At 41.0% G+C, this 26,544-nt stretch overlaps 3 protein-coding genes across 3 annotated transcripts; 2 read left to right on the forward strand and 1 right to left on the reverse strand.

Annotated features, from left to right (window-relative positions):
• Positions 1-711: 711 nt before the first annotated feature.
• gnpda1 (glucosamine-6-phosphate deaminase 1) lies at positions 712-6,688 on the forward strand. Its single transcript, XM_061835683.1, has 6 exons — positions 712-1,641; positions 1,779-1,880; positions 2,413-2,595; positions 2,707-2,891; positions 4,671-4,845; positions 6,491-6,688. Exons 1-6 carry the CDS (start codon positions 1,518-1,520, stop codon positions 6,547-6,549), a joined length of 828 nt encoding a protein of 275 aa, XP_061691667.1. The 5' UTR covers positions 712-1,517; the 3' UTR covers positions 6,550-6,688.
• A 195-nt stretch (positions 6,689-6,883) lies between these two features.
• On the forward strand, positions 6,884-15,402 carry LOC133508864 (NEDD4 family-interacting protein 1-like). The gene is made up of 8 exons (XM_061835369.1): positions 6,884-7,121; positions 7,784-7,877; positions 9,743-9,882; positions 9,959-10,046; positions 12,519-12,643; positions 12,945-13,011; positions 13,087-13,199; positions 14,111-15,402. Exons 1-7 carry the CDS (start codon positions 7,086-7,088, stop codon positions 13,191-13,193), a joined length of 657 nt encoding a protein of 218 aa, XP_061691353.1. The 5' UTR covers positions 6,884-7,085; the 3' UTR covers positions 13,194-13,199; positions 14,111-15,402.
• Positions 15,403-15,535: 133 nt separating this feature from the next.
• Positions 15,536-20,044, reverse strand: fgf1a (fibroblast growth factor 1a). The gene is made up of 4 exons (XM_061835370.1): positions 19,601-20,044; positions 19,128-19,239; positions 17,226-17,329; positions 15,536-17,133 (listed from the first exon to the last, which is right to left on the reverse strand). The coding sequence occupies exons 2-4, from the start codon at positions 19,225-19,227 to the stop codon at positions 16,930-16,932; spliced, it is 408 nt and encodes a 135-aa protein (XP_061691354.1). The 5' UTR covers positions 19,228-19,239; positions 19,601-20,044; the 3' UTR covers positions 15,536-16,929.
• Between the last annotated feature and the right edge of the window lie 6,500 nt (positions 20,045-26,544).

The following is a 26,544-nucleotide window of genomic DNA, read 5'->3' on the forward strand; positions in this document are numbered from 1 at the left end:
TCTTTGGGCTGGAGGCACCCTGAACTGGTTCGCAGCCAGGAGCAGGCCACAAAGAAACCGACAACCATTCGCACTCAAAATCACACAGGCGAATGCTCAAAGCAGTTGTCCACCATTCTGCCTGTACAAAATTCTTATGAGAATGGGCAATCTCACAGTTGCAGGCAATTGCCTGTTAAATGATCAGTCTGCCCCTGTCAATGAAAAATGACCCCAATTTTCACAATTACGAGTGATATCCCATTTATGTCATTTTTTGAAAACTCTGCAAGATAATACGGACATTGTCCGTCCTAATTGGCTGAATTCCTACTCATAGTAATAATTAAAAAAAAAAAAGCTATAAAGGCTACTCACACCGTCAAAAACAAATCTGATGAGTGGATGAATCAAGCAAATGAATGTTTTAATTCTGCAATTGCCGCGGTGGCTATGCTTCAATATGCCCAACGGTTACAATTTCAAAAGACTATTTGAGTTTTTGACCAGCAGAGGGGTTTGTTTACACGTGGAGCCTTTTGAATTCTAATTCAAAATACTGTACCAAGCAAATGAATTTTACACTCCGCTGGCAAGACAAGTGCACTTGCGAGAACTGATATGTTCGCTATCATATTTGAAAGATTACATTTTTGACCCAAAGTTGATAGCGAACGTCAAAGCGGAGAGGATGTTTGGTGACGTAATTTCCGTGGTGACTTCCGCATCCAAAGGGGCATCGAGCCGGCTCTTTCAAGCTAGTTAAAAAAAAGCGATACAGTATGAAAAGGAGGAAAATATGAGCACCTTGATTTTGTTGATGATTCAAAGGTAGGGTGGAGAGCCTGGAAAATAAAAGAGCTACTGGGCAAAGTACAGAATATTTAAGGACTGTCCACCCATCGGTGCAAATGATAGGGGAAATCCAAAATTTTCAGTTCCTGTTCCTACTGGAGCTCTTGCTATTGATGCGGCAGTGGCTACGGTATCATGCATTTCACCACAACAACGCCAAAGTTGAAAGTAAATAAATTAAAACAATTCCATGTTTTTTTTACATTAGTAATTTGCGCATTATTTTACATTTTGATGATAATAATTAGAGTAAGGACGAAGTCCTCTCTTGAGTGAGCCTAGCCTAAAAAAAAAAGATGTTTCTAGTTTCTCTAGAGCCGGAATTCCCATCACTGGTATCCATCCGCCACAGCGCGGATCACATGACTGAAGAAACGGCGCAGGCACACACTTTGAGGCAGAAGCAACCCGCTGCAGCTATTTTTTCTACGGTCTCAAGTCACGTTCCTGTTTTAGCTGTTTAGATGTGTTCTGAAAGTTTTTGTGTAGCTTCTTTTTGCGACTCTAGGACGTCACTATTCTATACTGTAACTAGATTAGGTTGTTGGATGAGTCTAAAGTCTGATTAGTCTAAAGTCTGATGTAGGAGTGTTTTGTCCGCATAACCACCGCGGTTACCTTCAGATAAACTGGTATAACTTAGCTTATAGCTTATTATTATTATTTTTTATACAAACGGGAAAATGAAACTGATTATCCTCAATGACTACGAGGCGTCGAGCGAGTGGGCTGCAAAATACATCAGGAATAAGATTTTACTTTTCAAACCTGGACCCTCCAGATATTTTACCCTTGGCCTTCCTACTGGTGAGTATCTGACAGCCTCACTGTTTTACTAATTTTACACTAACAATATGGAATATTGTTGGCCGGTGGAGTAGCCACAACATGCAGTAGGAGACTCAAATGTTGCCATCAAAGCTTATTCTTTGCCTTCTCTCCAGGAAGCACTCCGTTAGGCTGCTATAAGAAACTGATTGAGTATTACAAGAACGGAGAACTCTCTTTCCAGTTTGTCAAGACGTTCAACATGGATGAATATGTTGGTAAGTCATCACTTTCGTTTCTCAAAGAGACACTTTTTTGTTGCATTTTTCTTCCCTTCACATTTATCAACAGTTTTCCGTTATCTTAATGTCATGTCTGTTACTGTGCTTTCGTCAAAATATCCTAAGGATCAGGAATGAAAACACACCATACACCATTCTCCCCGTCTTGCTGAAATGAGCTCATTTTGTACTTGCAAGTGAGCCAACTCCCATCCTACCACCATGGTCAAACACACAATACCTTTTGACTTTGACGTGAATGTATTGTTTAAAAGTTATTCTTTCGCTCTGGAACTTTAACTGCTAAGTGATTGGCTGAGAAACTAAATCAGCCTCACTATTATGTAAAATGATAACAGTTGCAAGGTACAGAAAGAAAATACTCACACTGAACTTCTTCAATTTCACACTTCATATGTGGGGATGCTTTCCAGAGACCCAACTCTTTTCATCCAAATGATCAATTCAGTCATTTTCCCATAATAGAGCTCCTTTTATGTTTGACCAATGGGCTTTGCTAAAAATGCAGGACTTCCCAGAGATCACCCGGAGAGCTACCATTCCTTCATGTGGAATAACTTCTTCAAGCACATCGACATACGAGCAGAGAACACACACATCCTCGATGGCAACGCTGCAGACTTACAAGCAGAGTGTGACGCTTTCGAGGAGAAAATAACAGCGGCTGGGGGCATTGAGCTGTTTGTTGGAGGTATCGAACGAAGCCCAGATTAAGCAACCGTGTGTTTACGGCATCTTATCTTGAGGTGCAATCAAGACATCAACCTGTTACCTCATGCAAATGTTCTTCCTGTCACCTTAGGAATTGGGCCAGACGGCCACATAGCCTTCAACGAGCCTGGATCCAGCCTGGTGTCTCGGACGAGGGTGAAAACTTTGGCAAGGGATACCATTGTGGCCAACGCCAGATTCTTTGAAGGAGACCTCTCCAAAGTGCCCACCATGGCACTGACTGTTGGAGTGGGCACCGTCATGGATGCAAAGGAGGTTAGATTCACGATTAATGTCACCACGTCCTTTATATTTTGTCAAAGTGGAAGAAGGCAACATAACTATTTGCTAGTTATGTCAGCGTTGCGTAGTTTATACTAAGGGCTTATTTCAGGTCTGGGACCCGTAATTTATCACTCTGCCAAATTAAGGAAAGTCTTAATTGTCTTAAACGCTCATTGAGGTTTGAGGATTAATCAGGGAGGAGGTTCCACAGGCTATCTTTTATTGAGGGACGTCTGACGTATCCTCAGCAGAAGTCTTATAGCTCCTGATGTGCAGTGCTGCTTGAAAATGTCTGAACCCTGCTGACATAGTCACACTTTTTGTCAAAACAACCTGGGTAACTTTATTGAATTCAATGAGCATTTGTTTCCCCTCAAAAATTGGTAATGTACACGTGCAAATATTTGTGAGCCCCCAGCTGCATAAGGTAAAAGATACAGGATAAACATTTTAGGGTAAGGGGGGGTAATAAATAATTTATGCAGACCAATGAACTAAAACATCATTGTGAAGGGGTTTGCCCTGGACTAATTAACAGAGAGATGAAAATGACCAAACCAACTCTGGTCCCATGCGAAAACATGAAGGTATTTACTGCCCATCCATCTGGGGAGGGCTGTCAGACCATTCTCGAAAGATCCCAGTCCATCCACTAAGACAATTTCTAAATGCACGGTCTTGAACATGACAGCAAGTCTGCAAAAACTTGAGTATTGGAGGCACATTGAAACTGTTACCCACCAGGGGGGAGAAAATAGGCAAAGGCTGAACCTGATATCACCTCTAGAGAGTTGTAGATCACTGGTAGCATCTCAAGATAAATGTGGATGCGTCTACTATTCAATAAAAATTAAATATTCATGACATTCATGGATGCGGTTCTAGAAGGAAGCATCAGTTCTCAAAAAATTTAAAAAAAAATTGACTTTTTCAATTTTCCTGGGAGTACTTGGACAAATACATTTCGGAGTCCTTTCGCTGGACGGACGAGTAAAGAGTATAATTTTTTTGGTCGTAGTCAAGCCCACCATGTTAGGAGAAAATGCAGGTTTCTAAATAAAGTAAAGAACCCCCTGCCAACGATGAAGCTTGGTCATGGAAATTTGAACGTCTGGCGCTGCTTTTGCCCTTCTGGACCTGGATGACTCCATTGTATCTTAAGAGCCATGGATTTCCAGGTGTATTTAGAAATTCTTGACCAGAAACATCTGGTGTCTTTAGGGAGTTGAATCTGGGAAAGGAATGTATTCAACAATCAGAAAATAAACCAAAGTATTCCAGCAAAGAATAAAGGAATGGCATTAGAAAAAGAGGATTCATATTGTGAATTGACACGAACAAAATCCCCTTAAACAGATGAGACTGGTTAGTGCTTGCAGTAGTTTGGTGGAAGTAAAAGTTGGCAGGCCAAACCCATTCCCAATAATGTCTTATTTCCCTGATCTGCTTAAATTTTTTCATAAGTACCCAAAAGTTTAGTCCGTGGTTTTTTTTTTGCTTGCTTGTTTTAACCAATGCAGCTGGAGGTTCACATAATTTGGAACATGTACAACTATCAATTTTTGTGAGGGGGAAAAAACGTTTGTTAGATTAAATAATGAAAATATAGCTCTATAGGTGTCTAAGGCTACTCTTTGGAACGTATAATTTACAAATTGAGACTTGGATATATGTTTAACAAGGTTAGTTGAATGTTGAGAAGACAGGAGTGTTCACGACTAGGTCATCCAAGTAATCTTCAAAATCATTGCTTTTTAATTGTATCCACAGGTGATGATTCTCATCACTGGGGCTCACAAGGCCTTTGCTTTGTACAAAGCCATAGAAGAAGGCGTGAACCACATGTGGACTGTGTCCGCATTCCAGCAGCACCCACAAACTGTCTTTGTATGTGACGAAGACGCCACTCTGGAACTGAGGGTCAAGACTGTGAAATATTTCAAAGGTGAGAAATAATTACAGTGGTGTATAGCTGCCCAGACTAAAGAACAAATGGCCTGAGAAGTATCACAGAATTACGTGAAAAGTTCATTATTATAATAATATCTTTCTTGTTATAATGTGGACCTATGAATCTGCCATGGAGTATGTGTATTGATGACAATCCCATCCACCCTACTTGATAACTGCAGAAGCTCACCATGACTCAAGCCAAGTATAAAGTACAGTGTGAGCAAAGAAAAACTAGGCAAAAAAAATGCTAGGATAATCCACATTGTTATTACAAATTGATCACATGAAATGAAACATGATTTCCATCCATTTTCTTTGCTGCTTATCCTCACGAGGGTCATGGGGAGTGCTGGAGCCTATCCCAGCTCTAGACAAACAACCGCACTCACAATCACACCTACGGGCAATTTAGACCCTCCAATTAATGTTGAATGTTTTTGGAATGTGGGAGGAAACCGGAGTGCCCGGAGGAAACCCACGCAGGCACGGGGAGAACATGCAAACCCCACAAAGGCGGAGACAGGATTTGAACCCCAGTCCTCAGAACTGTGAGGCCAATGCTTTACCAGTTGATCCACCGTGCCACCTGAAACATGATTTATGGTAAATTGAAAGTAAGGCTAAAAAAGAAAATGGAAGTTGGCCGCTGTCTTAGCTTGCTTCTAAACAGTTAAATAACTATCTGAAAAATAATGAAAATGAGATGAACCCATTAGTTTTGTCTGTTTGAAAAATTTTCGTAATGACTTGAGTGATACAAAAAAAATCCATCAGAAATTTCTAATGTCTGGTTAATTTACCCACCCTATAGAATTTAATTGAATCGGCTGAACGGGTAATATTCTTGCTTCATATCTCTTCCAATCATTTAACGTGGCCTGTTTAGGTTTTACCATGAGAAATAATTTGAAGAATATATATATATATATATATATATATATATATATATATATATATATATATATATATAATTTATTTATTTTACTGTAATAAATATCTGCAATACATTGGCACCGTGAAGCAAGAACTGCAAGATAGCAGAGGATTACTGTATCTGTATGACATGATGATAAGTGACTGGGACTCATTGTTCCTGTGACATGCATCTTGGGACTCACATAATGTCAAATCTAAAATGATCCATGCAAACTTGACCACGCCACTGTGCTTGGTCTTGGTGACTTTGGTGATGTCCAGTATTCAGCACAGGCAAGTCACTTTTATGGGCCGTGAGGAATTAGTGTGCCTCCTAGTTTCAAATCCATTGCCAAAGGCGCACGTCTTGACAAAAAAAGAGTTGCTGTACCATAAAAGGGCATGTTCCAGTTTCCAGAGACTTGTTTTGTATTCTTTAGAGTTAACATTGCAGCCATGCTGCTCGCTCTCTATGCCACACAACGGACAATAGCTAAAACTCATCATGATATGGCCCCCACGTCATTGCCCAACCAAGATATTCGTTATGTCAGGCTCCATTTTATCAAGGATCCTTTGTGTATTGAAATATCATGATACAGTAAGTTTAGACCTTGAGCCTTGTTTAGTCTGGCAGCAATATGCTTCGTACAACAGCAGTCGAGTTTGGAAAAAAATAATATTTCAAAATGCTTAGTGTTTTTTTGTCCTCTCTCTTGTAGGGATGATGCATGTGCATAACAAGCTGGTAGAGTTACCTGATTTGGAGCTCAAGAAATGAGGATTTTTTTTTTTTGATTACGCATTAAAAAAAACAAACATTCCAATGATTCGTTCATTCTCTGGCAGTGAAACGTGTGGATAATCAAGTTGTTGTTTACTATTCTTTCACATTTATAATAAAGTGATTTGAAGTTGCACTTTGAATGATGTCTTCTTTCCCTTGAGTTGTGACTTTTATTAAATCTACCTAAATTAATGGATGCGGTTGTACAAAAAAAAATTGTAGTTTATATAGCTCGAGTTGATTACTTTGACGATGCCTGTTATCGATCATAACAGACCATAAAAGTTGTGTTTCGTTTTCGTTTGTAGATTAGAACAATACCCCTGTCGCTGTCACGCGCGAACTATCGAATGCACATTTGTCGAAAGCGGTGAAGGCAACATCAGACCTTGGAGGAGCCTGAGAAGGAAGAAGGTGGCCGACCAGAGGCCGCGTTATCGCCGATCTTTCCGTCGGCTAGGGCCGTTCTAAATTCGTCATATTTTCACTGCCAAGGTGGGAAGAGAACCTTTTCATTACACTCGTCCACGATGGCAGAGCAGAACAGCAACGTCAGATATCAAGAGGTAAGTAAGTCTAGTCTACCGTAAACGACGCTCGCCTTTTTACCTTCACGTTAGCTCGCTGTTAGCTTGTCATTGGCGTTAACGAGCTAACATTTGGATACAAACGGACAGTAGTTTGACTGTATGGGTGTTTCCCCCGTAATAAATCATACACAAATCACTTAAAATCACAACGAGCCGTGTGTCTAGCGAGTTTATACTATTCTGACCGTTTCGTTTTGTATTTCCCAGGGTTAGTTAGCATTAGCTGGGCCGAAATTAATTTTTGCAAAAGAGGCAACTTCAAATGTCATCGATCAACGACAATGTCCGAGAGCACAAAGTGCACTGATTTTAATGTTATTTGCGCGGATTTAATATTATAACTTCGGTGTAGATGGACGTTTTCTCGTGTAATGTTTACGTCCATTAATTTCGTTGATGAAATCCGTTTTTTCCCGGTTGCCAAATATTTATATATTATTTTACTCGTTGAAGATTTTTCGTATTACGACCACATGTTGCACGCCACACGAATGCGCATTTTCTTTAACATCGGTTTAGTAATTACGTTGTTTTTATCGATGGGTTATATTTACGCTAATAACTGCCTCGTGCTCATATTCATCCTCGTCGGCATGTTGAGTCATTCGTTATTGACATGTTCATTGTTTAACACTTAGCTGGTGAACGAAGAGGAGACCCTCCCGACATCTCAAGAGGGTCCTGCCCCGGATGCACCCCCTCCCTACAGTAGCGTTGCTGCAGCAAATGCAGGTTCGGAAGCTTTCTACCTCATCACATTGACTTGCGAGTTGGAACAACCAAATGGGAGACTTGCTAAACCTATCCAGTATACTATACCAGTGCTGTGAAAAAATATTTGCCCCCTTTCAAATTCTTTTTTTGAGACATAGTGTCCCCACTTTAATGATAATGAAAGAAATGTTAATACGTAGTAGACAGATAACCCAAGTAAACATAACGTGCAAATTTCAAACAATTTTATTTATTAAGAGAAGAAAAAACTATTCAAAGCTAATTTGTCTCGTTGAAAAGTAATTGCCCCTTTTTGTATGATATGACTATGATTTAACTATGGCTAATCATATTTTATGGAAAGCTCCCTGCATTTTCACTGACCACACCAAGCCTAATTACCTCCAGACCATGTTCAATAAAGAATTCATTTCATAAAATGTAACTCAACGAAGTGGGCCCCCAAAAAGCTGCAACACAACACCACAATTCAAACAAATTTAAAATCAGTTGAGTTATTAACGTCCGTCAGTCTGGAAATTGTTGACAAGCTAATGCTAGACTCTAGCGAGCCACGGTGAAAACCATTATCCACACATAGAGAAAAACTGGTGAGACAACCTAGGAATTGCCGGCCTACAAAAAAAATCCCTTGTTAAACTTGGAGTAGATTGAAGTGTTAAAACTGGTGTTTGGTAATGCTCATAGTTTTTCGTAAAATTAGTTGAACCAGGTAACTTTTTTCCCCTCATGTTACCCAGTCTTGTGATCTTCTACCTCCTCCCATTGTTTTTTTTTTTTTTTTTTGGGACTGCATAAAATATTAGTAAGTAGCTCTCTTTGTGATCCATTGTAGATTAATACTTCACGGTGAAGTACTATGTTCTGAAAGGCAGATTTATATATTAGAGATGGATTCAGATGCACAGTCTCCACCAGTAGTGTGGTTCATGGCCAGGTCATACATGTTGTACGTGGGTGTGAGTCCACTGACTCACTTGACTGCAGTCTTTGATTTTGGCTAAAAGACACAAAGCAAGCGTTAATACGCAGCACATGAAAGGCTCGCCTTGGATGGATTGGTCCATTAACGCAACACTAATGGATGGATATCACCCTAATGTATTCCCCCCTCTTCTTCCGTTCTCTGCTTTTAGTATTCGCCATATGCAGAGGGTCCTTTGTCACGGCAGTACCGACACGAGGTGTTGCGAGGTTATGAATGCTGCATATTTGTGTTGGAAGAATATCTTTGGGCTGCCTTTGTAATGGTTTCACTCATTCCCTTTTCACGAGTCACTCACTCACTGTACAGTGGAACCTTTATGTTCGTATCTATGTGTCTATACATACTGTAACAGGTGATTTTTTTTGTTGTTGTTTATTATTATTATTTTTGGCCACAAGTATCTTATGCAATACAAAGTGTTGTGTTTCTATTCCTCTTAACCCCTGCCATCGTCCGCGCCCTCTTTGCTCAAAGCTCTGTGACAATAGATGAAACTCCTCCCATCATGCCCGTCTCATCATTTCCATCCATCCATTTTCTGACCTGCTTATCCTCACAAGGGTTCCGGGGGTGGTGGAGCACTCACATGCACACACACAAATGCCGGTTTTTAGTTGTTTACTACTTTTTAAAAAGCTTTGTGGGATACGTTAAGGGGACTATATGGGGTACTACGAATACTCCCCACGCTTTCAAGCAGTGCTAGAAAATGTCAGACTCAGTAGTTACGCAGTAATTTCAAACGGTATTAGTTAAATTTTGTCCTTACAAGAGTGTGTATGCTTTTAGCACTACAGTGAGCTGTTAAAAACGCAAAGGCAACATTTCATGGATATGTATTTGCAACTAAACAACTAACACCCCCCCCCCCCAGCTTTCTTTGAATACAAGGAAGACGGCAGCAGATTCCCCAACCCCCCATCCTACAGCGTCGCCACGACTTTGCCCTCCTACGATGAAGCGGAGAGAAGCAAGGCAGAGGCCATCGTTCCCCTCGTCAACGAAACAGTGGCGGTAAGTCGTTGCTTCATCACCAAACGCGTCCACTTTATTCCTGTGAGACAAAGCAGCATTACTTCCATCTTTGCAGGAGGAGGACTTTGTGGCTCGGGACAACTTTGAGGATGCCGATCAGCTGCGAATAGGCAATGATGGCATATTCATGCTCACGTTCTTCAGTAAGAAACATGTTCGCCATTTCTTCTCTTGGAGACACCATTAGAACAATTTTGCCTTACTAGTAATATTTATATCCACAACCGTATTTCTGCAGACCGGTAGGACAATTTTAGCCTATAACCAGAGGTGGGTAGAGAAGCTGGAAATTGTATTCAATTAAGATTACTGTTACTTTAGTATTATTTGAGTAAAAAAGTAAAACTCCTCAACTCAAGCAGTGAGCAACTGTTGAATAATTGAGCCCTCCGTACAGGGCACTTAACCACGCCTCCTGAAGTGACGTCACGCCATGTGCGCTGACGTAAGACAAACAATTCTTAAAAAATGGCAAATACAATACAATACATTGTTAACTGAGACGGACGCCATGCTTCTGATTTCATTCAAATCAACGATATATTATAGATTCTAAATACAATACATTCTGAACTGAGAGAGACGCCATGCTTCTGATTTCATTCAATCATTCACACATAGCAATGTTATGCTAGCGAAGAACGTCTCATTCATTTATACGAGACGTGTATTAAAAATCAAATATAGGGCATATCTTCATGCAAACACAGTCTGGTTAAGCTTCGGCCGCGAGCGAGCAAGAAAGCCACACGTTTGTGCAGTCCGATCATCGCTAAATATCGCTCAACAAAGAATAAGTGTGTCAATCGTTCACACGTAGCGGTGTTATGCTAGCGGAGAACGTCTCATTCATTTATACGAGACGTGTATTAAAAATCAAATTTAGGGCATATCTTTGTGCAAACACAGTCTGGTTAAGCTTCGGCCGCGAGCCGGCAAGAAAGCGACACGTTTGTGCAGTCCGTTCATCGCTAAATATCGCTCAACAAAGAAGAAGTGTGTCAATCGTTCACACGTAGCGTTGTTATGCTAGCGGAGAACGTCTCATTCATTGATACGAGACGTGTATTAAAAATCAAATTTAGGGCATATCTTCGTGCAAACACAGTCTGGTTAAGCTTCGGCGCGCGAGCCGGCAAGAAAGCGACACGTTTGTGCAGTCCGATCATCGCTAAATATCGCTCAACAAAGAAGAAGTGTGTCATAGTTCACACGTTATTTAGCGGAGAACGTCTCATTCATTTATACGAGACGTGTATTAAAAATCAAATTTAGGGCATATCTTCGTGCAAACACAGTCTGGTTAAGCTTCGCGGCCGCGAGCCAGCAGAAATCATGTTTGTGCAGTCCGATCATCGCTAAATATCGCGCAACAAAGAATAAGTGTGGCAATCGTTCACACGCAGCAGTGTTATGCTAGCGAAGAACTTCGAATTCATTTATACGAGACATGTATTGAAAATCAAATATAGGGCATACCTTCGTGCAAACATATGTGTTCCGATTGATATTAGATGGATTTAGTTGATGATGCAGTCTTCCACAAAGTTTGATCCATCAAAGGCATTTTTCGTACTGGGTCTTCGGTTTTGGAAAGGGTACGAATCGAACTCCACCAACTAGCCTTTCAGGATACCTGTCGTCACTATTACAAAGTCCGTGACTACACCTCTTAACCATATTTTTTGTTAAATAACCCAAATACGCGATAAAACGCTAACAAAACCTATACTGGACCATGCAATGTTGTCTGAGAAAATGGCGAGAGCAAAAACGGGGTTTGGTTTATGCAGATCTCTGGCCTCTGATTGGTCAGTGACGCGGATTGCGCAATATCCACGGAGGGGTCAATTTGAATCCATTTCAAATCAGAATGAATGTCAAATGCAATATAGATGTGGAAAAACAATTGTTGTTGTTGAACAATATTTAATTTTAACTATAAAATCTTTATAAAATAATAAAAATAAAATAAGAAAATATATAATAAATGATTAGTAATAAATACATATAGTAATAAATAATTTGAAAGAATAATAAAAATCTTTATAAAATAACAGTAAAACCTTTGTAAACTAACAAAATAAAGCAAAGTTACGCTTGAGAAAGTATCTTATACCGTTTTGCTCCTGCAAAAACAGGAACAAGACACTTCAACAGTGGATATAAAAAAAAAATTGCACTGAGTTAAATCATTTGAATATTAGTTTTTTTTTACCATTGTGATCAGTAACTCATACAAGTAAATTGAATTAAGAAAAAAAGTGTGTGTATGTACATATAATGTGTTTACAATTTTGATGTCCATCTTAAGGTCCATGTTGTCACGAGTAGTGGGAAAAATGTTGCTTGAAAGATACGAATCATTGTAACACGCTGAAGGAGGTGAGGACAAAGGTCTGACAAGAACTGTGGACCTCAAGATGGACACCAAAGATATCAAATGCTCAAAAGGCTTTCCATACGTGTTGCAAAATAAGCCGAAGATAAGGGAAATGCATGCCGATTGAACTGAGGTCGCACACACTATGTTGACCTGCTCATCAACAAATTTTTAAGATTGGAAAAAAAAAAACCCAAAAACTAATGAACTGTTTACAACTCGTGTCTTTCAGTGGCGTTTCTCTTCAACTGGATCGGCTTCTTCTTGTCCTTCTGCTTGACCACGTCAGCCGCCGGTCGCTACGGAGCCATCTCGGGCTTTGGCCTGTCCCTCATCAAATGGGTTCTGATCGTCAGGGTGAGAGCTCGTTTAGATTAATGACACGTATGCACTGCTGGTTCGAGAAAGTTTGATGCGACAGAGGTTCAATCCCAAACCCTGCCACATGCACAATTGAAGTTGCTGAAAAAAGTACAAAACACATTTGTATTGTTCTTTTTATGCTACAAAAAAAGTCCACTGTAATTTATTTCTAGTTTCATTGCTGACAGTTGTAGTGGCAAGGCATTATTTTTTTTTGGGGAGACCTGCATTATTATGTATTTCCATTTATAGTATCTGTCTTGTGTGCTGATTGGTTGTCTCCTGCTCTTTGCAGTTTTCTACCTACTTCCCTGGCTACTTTGATGGCCAGTATTGGCTGTGGTGGGTCTTCCTGGCCCTGGGTGAGCTAAAAAATAAATAAATAGAATAATAGTAATTGTTGTCAGACTAGTCAACTTCCTTTGTTTGCATCGCAGGCTTCATGCTGTTCGTCAGGGGCTTTGTGAACTACTCCCGAGTGCGGAAACTGGGTGATCCCACCTACGCGAGTCTGCCCCGAACAAGGGTGCTCTTCATCTATTAGGCCGAGGTGGGACCTTCGTTACGTCGCAGCGCGGCAGAACTAAAGAACCGCTTGCTCATATAAATGTCAGAAATTTGGAAATACAAATCAATACAAATACAAACACTTGGTCGGTGGACGAGCACCAAAGGTGAGGAGAGTGGCCATTAATTGTACTCAAGTAATGGTACTGTTAAATTAGAGTAATGTGACTCGAGTAAATGAAAAATATAGGCCTCTCTTTACTTGCATAAGAGCAAGTATTTATTGAAAACTCAAATACTCAGGTTCAGATTACCTTGAGTAATTTAACGTTTTTTTTTTTTTTTTTTTTTTTTTTCTCCATTTTACCCAAAGCATGAACATCAACTACACAAATATAAAATGGTAATGTGCAATTTAAATTATCACACAACAATATAACTTTAGCTCAATCAATTGAAAAAAAATCTTTAGGCAAATTGTGCCACAAGAAATTGTCTTAGTGACACACCACATTTTTGGCCAGCGAAGCAGGATGTTCTCATGGCGAGAGCAAAAACAGCGGGCAGCCCGCAGTTATGTGTACAATATTGTAATTTTAAAATCCAAAGCTCCAGCCCCATACAAAACGGTACAATCAGATTTGAACATTGTAAATTTATCAAACATGTATGATAACTAACCCATGCCCACAATGGAGAAATGTGCATTATTTCAGCAGCAGTACTGCATGGAGGAAAATACAAAAATTGTAAGACATTACAAGGTTGATATTTAAGTACATCAAAATAACATTGAAGAAATGATTTAATGATTATACTTAAGACTTGGTGTGCTGTCATGTGACTGCCTGGGTGCGTTTGATTGGGCAAATGGAGTCCAACGTCACTATGATTGGGTGGTCATTTCTGTGCAAGAACTAATATACTTTCTATTTTCTTAATTTACTTGCTCAGATGTGGAGGAAGAGGACATGATGACACAGCGCAGAAATCAAACGGAAAAAGACGCCCCTCACGCAAACAAACGATTTGGGGAAATGGTTGACTCTTTGTTTGCGATTCTATTCACGGAAAGTGGTTAGCGGTACTCGTCCCTCAGTGTAGTCATTAGTCGCGCATGGTATCTCCATCTTGTGTGTAACATTTAATAAGTGATGCCTTAATATTGTTTTGCTATAATTCCAAGCATGGCTTCTTGGAAGTTCCAACAAGTCTTTGAACATGCACCATATAAGCATGCAACTCACTCTATAGCGCCTCCTCATGGTTTTATCGTGACTGTTGTATAGGCTTTCTTCACACATTTGCACAGCTGTAAATGACTGCGCAGTATAGCTCAACTTGAGGCTTGAGGGTTAGAACAGTGTTTTCAAGTAAAGTTGAATTATTCACCGAAATGAAGTCATTTGGACACAGTGCAAGAAATCTTTCCCAATACTTTGTCTAGTGCAGCGTTTCCCAACCTTCATTGCACTAAAGACATATTTTACTGCCCGGCTAAAGTGTTACAAAAATGAGATACATGTTGTGTCCACACGTTAGATGTGGTTTTAAAAAAAAGAAAAGTTCTGACCAATGAAGTTATATTGGATACTTTTCCTTAGCAGATTGGGAATGACTGGTTTAGTGTTATTAAATGCTTGGTTCTGTACAACTCAGGTGCAGCGTTTCCAGCACATCATGCATGTTGTGATTTTTGCCCGTTTTTGCTCAATTATATGGAGGAGAGGAACTTTTTATTCTTCAAAAAGGATTTCAAAGAAGTGAAAAATGAATGCGAGAGTTCCAATATGCGGAGTCATCTGTGCTGGGATCACACAAACCCAGGTGAGATTTTAGGAGATAATTTACTGCTGTATTTACAACATGCCAAAATTTTGCTTTCCCCCCCTTGTGATCTAGACTTTATTTTCACATATTTGAAATTGAGTTTAAGAGGTTTACTGTCTGGGTAAAAAATAAAAATTGAAGAATGTTTTATGCAGGAGCACTTTTAAATGACTGACAAAAATCATTTGACCTCATGCTTAAAATCACATTGTGATCATTTTTCTTTTCTTGATTTCCACGTCAGAAGATTTTTCCATGGAAGCACAACAGTTTTCTTTTTTGCCTTAATGATTTAAACTTTACTGTTTGGGCTTTGATGTAAATTTCAAGTGCTGTAGAGGACATCTTTGAGGTTTTGTTGTTATGACTGTACAGAAAGGAAGATTTGGTTCAATAAATGTCACTTTTAAATACAATTCCTGTGCATGGTCTATTTGCTGAAGCTACAAATATTCAAGTTTATTTCCTGATCGCAAAAGTCTTAAAGGGCTTCACGGGCCCCGAGTTGGCAGACTGCAAGCAAGCAATGACAAGGTAAACTTTGCTATGCAACATATTTATTCATGTTCATATTTTGTAAAACACCAGTACTCAACTTCAACAATTAGCTGTATGCATGCATAGTTGGCCAAAGCTACATCATCAATAACTACAGTATCTACATTTGGTTAGCAGCACTGGTTTGGGTTCTTTTACTATCTTCAGTCCTTATTACAGTTGTTCAACCATTTTTTTTTCATTCCATTTTGATTTTAATGAACTATTTTTCCACATTACAGCATTTTAGATTACTACATTCACACATCGGTATAGATATGACACCACGGCGCACAATGGACCCTGTAATGTTATTTTAAAAGCTGTTGACGCCTGTTTCACCATAAATACAAAGTTTCGTATATGATTCATCTTAAATATTGACGTCTTTGTTTCACGAGCTGAGGCCTTTTTTGTCCGCAGCTAACTGGTTAGCATTGAACTACATGTAGATGGAGTAGTAGCAGACAGAAATATATACCGTTTTAAAGAAAAAAATAATTCTATGATAAATTATACGAGAGGATGCAATTGTTAGAGGTATCACGTTACAGTATTTAAAAGCACTTATCTGAATGTTGGAGTTAATAGCATGGGTTAAAAAAAGTTATCTACCCGGATTTAGCCACGTGCATAATGGCCACTGGGTGGCAGCGTCTGAGGCAAAATTGCTACAATGTTAGTGGAAGTTGAAGGGCATCTGTTATACTCTGTTAAATTTCAATAGGTTAATCTTTGTCAGCGCAAAGATTTTATCAGTAAAATCGCCATCCTGTAGTTTCGTTCCAATAAGCAGTCGACATCCATGGATTATCCTGTTCAAAGCCGGTCGGAGCTGACTTCGGGCTAAAGGCAGAATACACCCTGGACTGGTCACCCGGTGAATCGCAAGGCACGTGCAGACAACCGCTCACGATCACATTCACAATGAGTAAGATCACAACCCACGCAGTCAGTGATGCGGTCGATATTCAGTGTCACACAAAAGTGAGTGCGCCCATACTATATAATGGCTTCAACTAAAAATCATGTAACCAATATTAGAGAGTGTGAGAGCAAGAACACCATATTTAATAAATCGGTTCTATCTTACACATGAGACCTCATAAGAATCACGTGCAACTTGGGAGTGAAAATTGTCAATGGTTTCACATCTTGCCATTGCATACGTCCTCATTTTTGTTCGCACTGGTTTTGACATTAATGGCTGTGTGTTTACGGGACATTAAATTTACTACTCAGAGCATAAAACTGTCGCTAAGTTTCTTCAGTGATGTCCCATTGAACGATGTGAAATTATTGCAAATAAATGTCAGGGTGTACTCATTTTTGTAAAACACTGCACACATATATTACACAGATTGAAAACCCATAGAGGACGTCTCGTGAGTCATGACATTTTTTTGCTAAGTGCCGGTGTCGGCATCCAGCCGGCGGGGGAGGAAGAAGATGGCCTTTTGTCCAATGTGCGTCCGGGGACCCGGTTTGGGTTTCCCGTTCTTCTTCAGCGCCACGTACCAGCTGTTCTCCTGGTACTTGTGAGACCGGTACGTGTTGTAGTGGTTCTCCTCCAGCCTCTCCAGGAAGTGACACTCATCATTTACGGAAGGCTGAGAGACGACACACGAGAGACGGAACGGCGTCATTTCACGTATGTTAGGTGAGCTGCTTTCTATTTTGACGTATATGTGCAAAACCTTACCGAAGCGTACAAGTGGCCCTCCTCGTTCATGGCCAAAAATTGTCCCGTTTGTCGTCCTCGGATGACAACCACGCCTGGAGCCACGGCTCTGAGCTGCAAAAATGCTGACAAAAACACCACCCGAGTCATGAAAATAAATGCTGAGAGGGGAGGGGGTAATGCAAATCGCCTCTATTTTCATAACCGGTGTAGATCTGATGCAGCGCGTGATTTAACTCTATAACAGGGGTGTCAAACTCCTTTTTCTCATGGGCCACATTGTTGTTCCGGTTTCCCTCAGAGGGCCGCTATGACTGTGAAACAAAAATATTTAGCCATCACATCATATTTACATCATCAATTTATGTCCTAGTTTAGGAATCCGAAATCAAGGGTAATGTGGTTTTCAACTATTCACGTTTGGTAACACATAAATGCTTGTAATATCACAACTTGGGCATTTATGATGTATGACAATTTGAAATTTTGGTGCAGATGTTGACAAAAATCATGGAAATTGACACTCTAGATTTGGCGTCACGGGCTACATCCAATCATGTGGCGGGTCAGATCTGGCCCCCGGCCTTGAGTTTTACACCAGTGCTCTATACGGTAATTTGGTGGACCACTGCATCCCGCTGCATTTGAGAGTGGGACAGAGACAAGCAACAATCGCACTCACAATCACACCTAGGGGCAATTTAGAGGGCCCAATTAATGTTGCATGTTTATGGGATGTGGGAGGAGACCCACGCAGGCACGGGGGGAGAACATGCAAACTCCATACAGGCAGGGCTGGGATCGAACCCGGGTCCTCAGAACTGTGAGGCCAACGCTTTACCAGCCGGTCTGGTCAAGTCTCCAAAAAAGCCAACAACTTAAAACCTAAAAGTGACAAAAATCTATTTTTAATCGCTACCATCCCACACAATTACTTCATCTTAAACTCAATCTACAATGTTGGCATTCCTGTTGCTACTTGACACTTTTTCTTCTTACAACTTCAATGTTCATTATTCTTGGAATTAGAAACAAAAGGGAATTGTTCTTATGAAGGATGAGTACCTGAATGATTATGCTCGAATATCATGAGGGATAAGAATAATAAAAATAAAATAATAAATAAATAAATAATAATAATAATAATGAAAAAATAATAATAAAGAATAATAAGCTATCAATTGTCATGATAGCTTTTAGACAAATATATTGCGCTAAAAATATTTCAATTAAAAGAGAAAACAAGAGCAATGGGTAACATAAAAATGATTGTATAAACTATAAATAAGGCGGCACCGAGGAGCAGCTGGTAAAGCCTTGGCCTCACAGTTCTGAGGACCCGGGTTCGATTCCGGCCCCGCCTGTGTGGAGTTTTCATGTTCTCCCCGTGCCTGCGTGGGTTTCCTCCCACATCCCAAAAACATGCAACATTGATTTCAAACTCTAAATTGCCCCTCGGTGTGATTGTGAGTGCAGCTGTTTGTCTCAACGTGCCCTGCGATTGGCTGGGAACCAGTTCAGGATGTACCCCGCCTCCTGCCCGTTGACAGCTGGGATAGGCTCCAGCACTCCCCGCGACCCTTGTGAGGATAAGCGGCTAAGAAAATGGATGAATGGAAACTATAAATAAATAGAGCAACACTTGTGTAATACAGTAGGTTGATGAAGCAAGAACTGCGTTATTGTGTGGTGCTGGAACCCGGAGGCAATCCCTGGTGACTCCGGGAAAAGGCGGAGTGGACCCAGAACCGGTCCCCTGTCAAGTCGCAGAGCACAAATAGACCCGGACAACCATTCGCCCTCACATCCACACCGTCACTGAGTGGGAACGGAACCCACGAATGCATCACGACGCTATCAGCGACGATAATGACCCGGTTTTGTTTTGTATTGCACGGAGGGTCCTTGAACGCCTCATCTTACTGTGAACGTCCGTCTCGTCCCTCTGGCCGCGGACGGTCCCGTCGGGGAGAATCTGCAGGTGATGTCCGCCGTTCATGCAGTACAGCCGGGTGGAAGTCATCCTCCAGCGGGCCTCCACAAGTGGGGGGAAAAAATGGATAAAACACCTTTTAGGAGTGGGGAGGGTGTGCGTGCGTGCGCGGGGATGGAGACGCGTGCCGGAGTTGGAACGGTCCCTATAGACGAGTCAAGTACGGATAGCGAGCAGGGACAGTAATAGAATTTCATCTCCTCGGCGAATTGTAAAGTCATTGCCGATTACATATGTTACTCAATGACTTTTATTTCTCTTATTGAAGAACGTTGTAAACGAATGTATTGGGTAATTTCAAAACATAATACATATGTGGAGCCCATAAATAGGACATTAGCAGTGAGCTGTCATGGACAGCAAAGCTTTCACTGCTGGCATGAACAGTGTCAATAGCACTGACCAAGATCCATCCATTTGCTGAGCTGCTTATCCTCACAGGGTGACAGGCGGGGTACACGCAGAACTGGTTGCCAGCCAACGGACCTTTCCAATTGACGATCTTCAGCTTGGCCCCCCTTAGCTACAGTTGCCACGTCCCACAATCTTGCAAAATGGCGACTGAACAGAACAGGCTTGAAGTGGATTCTCTATCGCGTATTCCCGGTAACCTTGCAGTATGTTTTTTTTTTTTTTTTTTAACAAATTTGCCAGACCTGTCCAAGAGGGTTCATAGAGATAAGTATCAACTATTTCACGCAAGGATATGTACACGGAATTAAGATTTTGGACAGAGCAGGATGCAATGTCAGAGATACAGCGAAACGTTGGCGATCAATGCAAAAAAAAGTTTGACGGCTCAGAAACTTCATATTGAAATCCAACAGGATAAAATTGTGGAATCGTACTGAGCAAGTAAAGCAAGGTGAGTACTTTTTACTTGGAAAGATCAATATAAGTAATATCATTGTAGTCTATATAAGTGAGTGCGTGTATTCATTTGACTCGGCTCATCCGGTCTTAAAATATGTGGGCAATTTAGTTTTCAATCAACCCACCTACTTTTTTTTTTTCTTCCCAGAAAGAGTGCTTTAAGAGGATGCTATTCTTGAAGGAAGCATCAGGTGGAGTTTGGAGATGGGACTGGCTCAAATTGAAAGCGCAAACAAAAAAATTGTCAATAGTTTTTCTGCATCAAAATTTTGTTTTACCTTATTGTAATCTTTGGTCTACTAGAGTCCTTAATTTATGTTAAGATGAAAAAAAAATGGGCGGCACGGCAGTTCAGTTGGTAAAGCGTTGGCCTCACAGTTCTGAGGACCCGGGTTCGATTCCGGCTCCGCCTGTGTGGAGTTTTCATGTTCTCCCCGTGGCTGCGTGGGTTTCCTCCGGGCACTCCGGTTTCCTCCCACATCCCAAGAACACGCAACATTGATTTAACACTCTAAATTGCCCGTAGGTGTGATTGTGAGTGCGAAAGGTTGTTCGTCTGTATGTGCCCTGCGATTGGCTTGCAACCAGTTCAGAGTATAGCCTGCCTCCTGCCCGTTGACAGCTGGGATAGGCTCCAGCACTCTGGCGACCCTTGTGAGGACAGGCAGCTTGGATAATGACATGACATCACTATGTTTTTGAAGTTCAATATTAAAGTCCCATTTTTCTTATTAAAAAAGTTATTTAGGGGAAAGCGAATGGATTAACATTTGACAGAAAGACTGTACAATAACCAATACAAAAAAAAGGTAGTACAGTATAACTTGTATTAAAAATAACTTTGAGTGTTTTCACCCCACAACCTGAACATCATGCAAATTGAAACTCAAAAGGTTCAAATGTAAAAAAATAATATTTTATACTAACGTCAATCCAGCTTAAGTAGCCCGAAATCACCACATCCAATTGCAAGATGGGAAGCGCTTTTATTTGATGAACAAGTACTTGAACACTGAATTACAAAGAATTACATGACATTTTTTTTGTTTGTTTAATCCGGGGGTCATGGCAAACTACAGCATGTACAGGCCTTTACATAAGGATGGATGGAGAGGTACCAAGCGCAAAGGCAAGGAAAAGACGGAACTGGAGTGGCACTACAGCAGAAAGGAAACAAAAACATGAGAGCATATCCAAAAAATGTTCATATTGTCTTTACACAGGGTGTGTGTGTGTGTGTGTGTGTGTGTATATATATATATATATATATATATATATATATTTTTTTTTAGACTTTACACCGATCCGATCGGCCTGCTTGACATCAGCCGATAATTAGCGTTTTATGCTGATGGGCTGAAATGTCATAATTTGCCGATCCGATCAACGACATCATTGATCGGCTCTGCGAAAGCCATCGTGTACAGTATATTTGAATCCAAAACCTGGTTTAATTTTAAGACTTGTCAAGCATCATTTGACATAGTACTGGAAATATCTGACAGCCAATAGTTATTAAAAAAAAAAAATGTTGTTGGGGTGTGGGGCAGAGATCTTGTAATGCCCGCATTAGACTACAAGACAAATTTTGACAATTGCTCTATGTCAGACTACTGCAATCTTGGATTCCGATACCACTGCATCCCGTCTTACAATCAGTGGGCTTCATCTTGCCGACTCAAATTTGACCGGATACCCTCGTTACCTCGGCCACGACAACAACAATCGATCACGTCGTGTTTGTGAGAACAAAATGGAGAAAAACGTGTGCTGGTGGTCACCGGTGCTCGGGAGAGGACTTTTCTTTGAAGGCTTGCCTGAGTTCTGCTCATGTCACGCGATACGGCTTGCAAGAAAGCAACAAAATGTAATGTAGCCCGGAAAGGTAGTGCTAGCACTAACCGTTTTGTACCTATGTTCTGTCGAATCATGCCGGAAACTTTCAGTGTGTCTCACGTAATTTGATGACAGTACGCTAGCACCCATTATTTCCGTCATGTTGTAATGTTGCTTTGACCTGACAAGATATTTTTAAGGACGCTCATTATACAGTACACAAGTATGTACTGTAAATGAGCAAGTAATGTTAAATAGGCATTACACCATCCATTATTTTTTTTTTAACTCGCCGTGCCTGATCGGGCTCAAAATCCTGATCGCATAAAGCCTTTGTATGTACGGAGCATTTACGGGCCCGTATTTGCTCTTAACAAAACTACGAATGTCTGCATAGCATTTGTACAAAATCGATTTCCAAACAACAGTTGGCTAGTGCAAATCTTTTCCCGTTCAAGCCGGCTGATGACGATCACGAACGCTCGGCGTGGCAAAGACCTGACTCCTGTCCTAGGCTATTCTATTCACAGTTTACCACAATTTCACCGACGGCATCGTGTTTCATTTTATATATTAAAAAAAACACAAACCAAAGCGGCGCTACTTGTTGAGTTTGTGTGGAGAGTAAGTGCTTTGGTCATGTTGCAGTCAAGCAAACATCGGTTCTATGTCTGTGTGTCTATACGCGTGGTCTGATCTATGTTTGTGTTTGTGTGTTCCTGAATGTCTGGCCTGTGTGAAAATAGCTTATATGTTGACGTGGTGGTGATAGTTTATCTGTCGATTCTCTTGCATATTCCGAACAAGATGAGGCAAGTATTAGTACTTAAAGTATTTGTGTATATATATATATATATATATATATATATTTATATATATCTATATGTGATTCAAAAGAGCAGCAACAGCAGAGATGAGTGTATACTAATGTGAAAGTAAACCTTAATAATAAAGATGACAAAAGTGCTGTTTTGTGAACCTATAAATGGAGGGACGGGGGAAGAGCTGACAGATGAGGACCCCACCCCCCCCCCCAAAAAAAGGAAAATGAACAAGAATTGTCATTTTCTTTTTCTTATTTGGATTTGAGTCGCGGGGAAGCAGCTTTAACACGGTAGCCCACACTTCCCTCCCCCCCAGCCACTTCATCCAACGCTACCTGAGGCATTCGCAGCCCAAGCGAGACACATAGTCTCTCCATCATGTTCTGGTCGTCCCCCGGGCCTCAAACCAGCGGGACGTGCCCGGAACACCTGACCGTGGAAGGTGACCGTGAGGCATCCTAACCAGATCCCCGACCCACCTCATCTTACTGGTCCCAACGCGGAGGAGCAGTGGGTATACTCTGAGCCCCTCCCGGATGACCCAGCTTCTCATCGCATCTCTCAGGGAGAGACCGGCCATCCTGCAGAGGCTAATCATTTTGGGCCCGGCCATGACCCACAATTCATGTTGATTGGAACTAGACTGACTGGTAAATCGAGAGCTTGGACTTTCAGCTCAGCTCCTTCTTCACCACCACAGACATCTGCAACAATCAAATCTGATTCGCTGGCGGTAATCCCGATCAAACCCTCAGCCCGTATTTGGGGGCTGCGGTACCCATAGGACCCTTCACAGGTCACGTTGACGGACACTTCTCAAAGGCCCCCAAAATTCATGTAGGGAGACTGGTTGGGAAAACTCCCGTGCACCCTCGAGGACCCTGCCGAGGTTGAAGAGCTAGTCCAATATTCTATAGCCAGGACAAAAACCACACTGGTTCCCATGAATCTTGAGATTCAACTTCTCAATGGACCCTCCTCTCCAGGACCCCGGAATAGAGTTTGGCAGGGAGATTGCGGACTGTGATCCCCCTGTGGTTGGAACAGACCTTCTTAATAAGGGGGACCACCACCTCAGTCACCCAATCTAGAGACACTGTCTGCGATGACCATGCGATGTTGCAAAAGCATGTCACAAACAGGAAACCTCCACAACATCCACAGCTGTGAGGAGCTCCCCGGCCCCACGCCCCAGGAACTTTTGAACCACCTCGCTATCTTCAACCCCAGAGAGAGGAGAGCTTGCCTCAAAGACTCATTAAAGGCAGACCAAAAGGTTAGAGTGAGTTGAGGAGCTTCTTGTAGACAAAAGGAATACCTTGCTGCCATCTTTGTGAAAAGGAACTGTGTTGAAGTGAGACGAGGCACTTCATTGAGACAAAAGTAGTGCATTGCTACTATCTTGTGGCATCTAAAGATAATTAGAAACCTTTAAGAGGATCTTCCATTACTCGCAGACTTGCACTATTCAGTATTTTCGGAAACTATTTCATAGTTCCTAGGGGACAAACAATACTAACCTTATCTGTAATAGTGCCTTTTGGGTTTTTTTTTTCGTAATTTTCATTATTATTACTAGATACTAAGAGCATTTTTGGTTAATCGGTTTTAGGGTTACAGTATTACAATTGAAAATCATTATCTTGGCTGGTCTTTATACTGATGTTTCCAAGATAAATGAGGGCCGTTTACCATTTGACACAATCCACCAATAAGCCACGCACCCCAGTTCATGACTTGTCCAACTGATTCATCCACGTTGTACTCAACAATCTCACAATTCCAATTCAAGCCGTAAAAGTGGAGTATTTTGTGCTGAACCCACAAAGCACGTATCCTGTCGGCATTGGTAACATCCAAAGGAGGCTGAACGGCTTGAGGGTCCAACACAAAGACCGTGCAAACACAAAGAGAGGAGCAGCCTAGAGGTGTTGGGGGGGGGGGGGGGAGAACTTACAAGAGCCCAAATAAAAATAATTTCAGTCCGGCGCGGCGGAACAGAAACAGTCAAACGTCCCTCATCGGCCACAACACACCCGCAAAGCAAACTGTGGACTTGCCATGAGGAGGAGGAGGAGGCAGAGGAAGGCTCATCTTGGTCTTCCTCACTAGCCTGTGGGGCTTCTTGACTGAACACATTTTAAAGTACTGCAGCTCACTTTTTAAGACAACTTGTACAAGGGGACTTCACGGTGGGGGGGCGTAAGGAGAATCGTGACCTCTCATTTAATTCAGAGGTATGTTAACATTGTCCACTCCAATAAAGGCTACACATCAAACGTAGCTTAGGGAACATCCTAAATCTGCACCCAATCTTACTATTATTATTATTTTAATCAGGGAAGATCCTGTGATTAACAAACAGTTCAAATAAAGTACAGTACAATTGACATTCATGCCCGTGAACACAACTCTATGTGAAGTTTTTATTCCCCTCAAATAGTACAAAATGCTAATTTTTGAAAAAGGACCTTGCCCTGGCATTCTATTGTGTACTGATTTATCAACGTCTATTAATCCATTTACAGTCAGCAAAGTTTTGTAACATTTGATGAATAAACTTACAACTAACTTGGTATAAAAAGCTGATCCGAACAAGGAAACGGATGTCATTTTCGGATTCGGCGAGGTGAAATTTCCCATAATCAGAAGAACAAACGAGCAAGCAACAAAACATTTTTTCACAACCCGGTGTGATCACGCATCGTGCTGTGATCACCTGGCTTGGTAAACTCAGTAAATTGCAGAAAAGTCTACTGCATCTTCATTTTCTGTCTAAAACTAAAACCCTATAAACGCATTTCTGGGTGGTTAGCATTTTAAACATATTAAATCCATTGAACTAATATCTCTAGCATTGTCACATTTAGGTAAATATTCTCTCTCACTAATTCAGAGGGATTACTTTTTTTCCCCAAACAACTTCAAATACATGTTTTGGTTTCTGGGAAAGAAGCAAATTTTAATTTGCATCTTGACTTTATGCAATTTTGGAAACCCTTGCCATATACAGTCATAATCTCATATTTATGATACTACCAATTACGATTTCTGAACCATTGTAAAATTAAGAATAAAAAAAAAATATATATATATATATAAAATCAGCATAACATATAAGAATTCTTTCTAAGCCAAACCTCAACAGATATCGAGTAATCTCTCTTCAGTAGAATAACAGAACCACTACATGAGGATTAGCGTTAGTGACGTGTTTCGGTTTAAAAGCGGAGGTGGCCATATTTCGTAAAATACTGAGATGATTTTGCTTGTGACACATGGATCAATCCCCCAAGACCCAAAGTGATGCTACCACACCCACACAAACGCGCACACACACAATCACCATCCCAGCTGACCGGTTGCACCCTTCAGATGCATTAATAAGCTACAATCCACATGAAAATAGGATCTCTTTTCTGATTGGTCGACGCAAATCACATTCAGTTCAACTGATTCGAGGGTGAACCTAAAGTGGGGGGTGCCAAATTGAGATTAGGCAAGCTAAAACCTAAAATGGCGCATGTAGACCGCGACTAACCCACGGCTGTCCTTCGCAGTCTTTAAAAGCCTTCACAGCGGGGATACGAGGTGCTTCCATCGCACTTTGGCAATTTCATGTGTGGGATGATGAATGATGAATATTCACACGCGTACGTGCATCCACTCAAAAGGACAAAGGTAAAAAAAAAACAAAAACAAAACCATCTGTTTAAGAAGAAAGCATTGCAACTGCATCTTGAACAATCCGGGTAAAACTGCGACGGGCTGAGGAGAGGCATGCCCCGAGAGGTATGAAGACATAGCTGAGATG

The sequence above is a fragment of the Syngnathoides biaculeatus genome, chromosome 11, assembly GCF_019802595.1.
Source record: "Syngnathoides biaculeatus isolate LvHL_M chromosome 11, ASM1980259v1, whole genome shotgun sequence".
Lineage (NCBI taxonomy): Eukaryota > Metazoa > Chordata > Actinopteri > Syngnathiformes > Syngnathidae > Syngnathoides > Syngnathoides biaculeatus.

Bases quoted from the DNA above. Each gene is read 5' to 3' on its own strand.
- gnpda1 (XM_061835683.1), top strand. From the start codon at position 1,518: ATGAAACTGATTATCCTCAATGACTACGAGGCGTCGAGCGAGTGGGCT. The intron at 1,881-2,412 runs GTAAGTCATCAC...CTAAAAATGCAG, and splicing joins CAACATGGATGAATATGTTG to GACTTCCCAGAGATCACCCG. The intron at 2,596-2,706 runs GTATCGAACGAA...CTGTCACCTTAG, and splicing joins CATTGAGCTGTTTGTTGGAG to GAATTGGGCCAGACGGCCAC.
- LOC133508864 (XM_061835369.1), top strand. From the start codon at position 7,086: ATGGCAGAGCAGAACAGCAACGTCAGATATCAAGAG. The intron at 12,644-12,944 runs GTGAGAGCTCGT...TGCTCTTTGCAG, and splicing joins AATGGGTTCTGATCGTCAGG to TTTTCTACCTACTTCCCTGG. The intron at 13,012-13,086 runs GTGAGCTAAAAA...TTTGCATCGCAG, and splicing joins GTGGGTCTTCCTGGCCCTGG to GCTTCATGCTGTTCGTCAGG.
- fgf1a (XM_061835370.1), bottom strand. From the start codon at position 19,227: ATGACTTCCACCCGGCTGTACTGCATGAACGGCGGACATCACCTGCAG. The intron at 17,330-19,127 runs GTAAGATGAGGC...TGTTTTTGTCAG, and splicing joins GGACGAGACGGACGTTCACA to CATTTTTGCAGCTCAGAGCC. The intron at 17,134-17,225 runs GTAAGGTTTTGC...GTCGTCTCTCAG, and splicing joins AGGGCCACTTGTACGCTTCG to CCTTCCGTAAATGATGAGTG.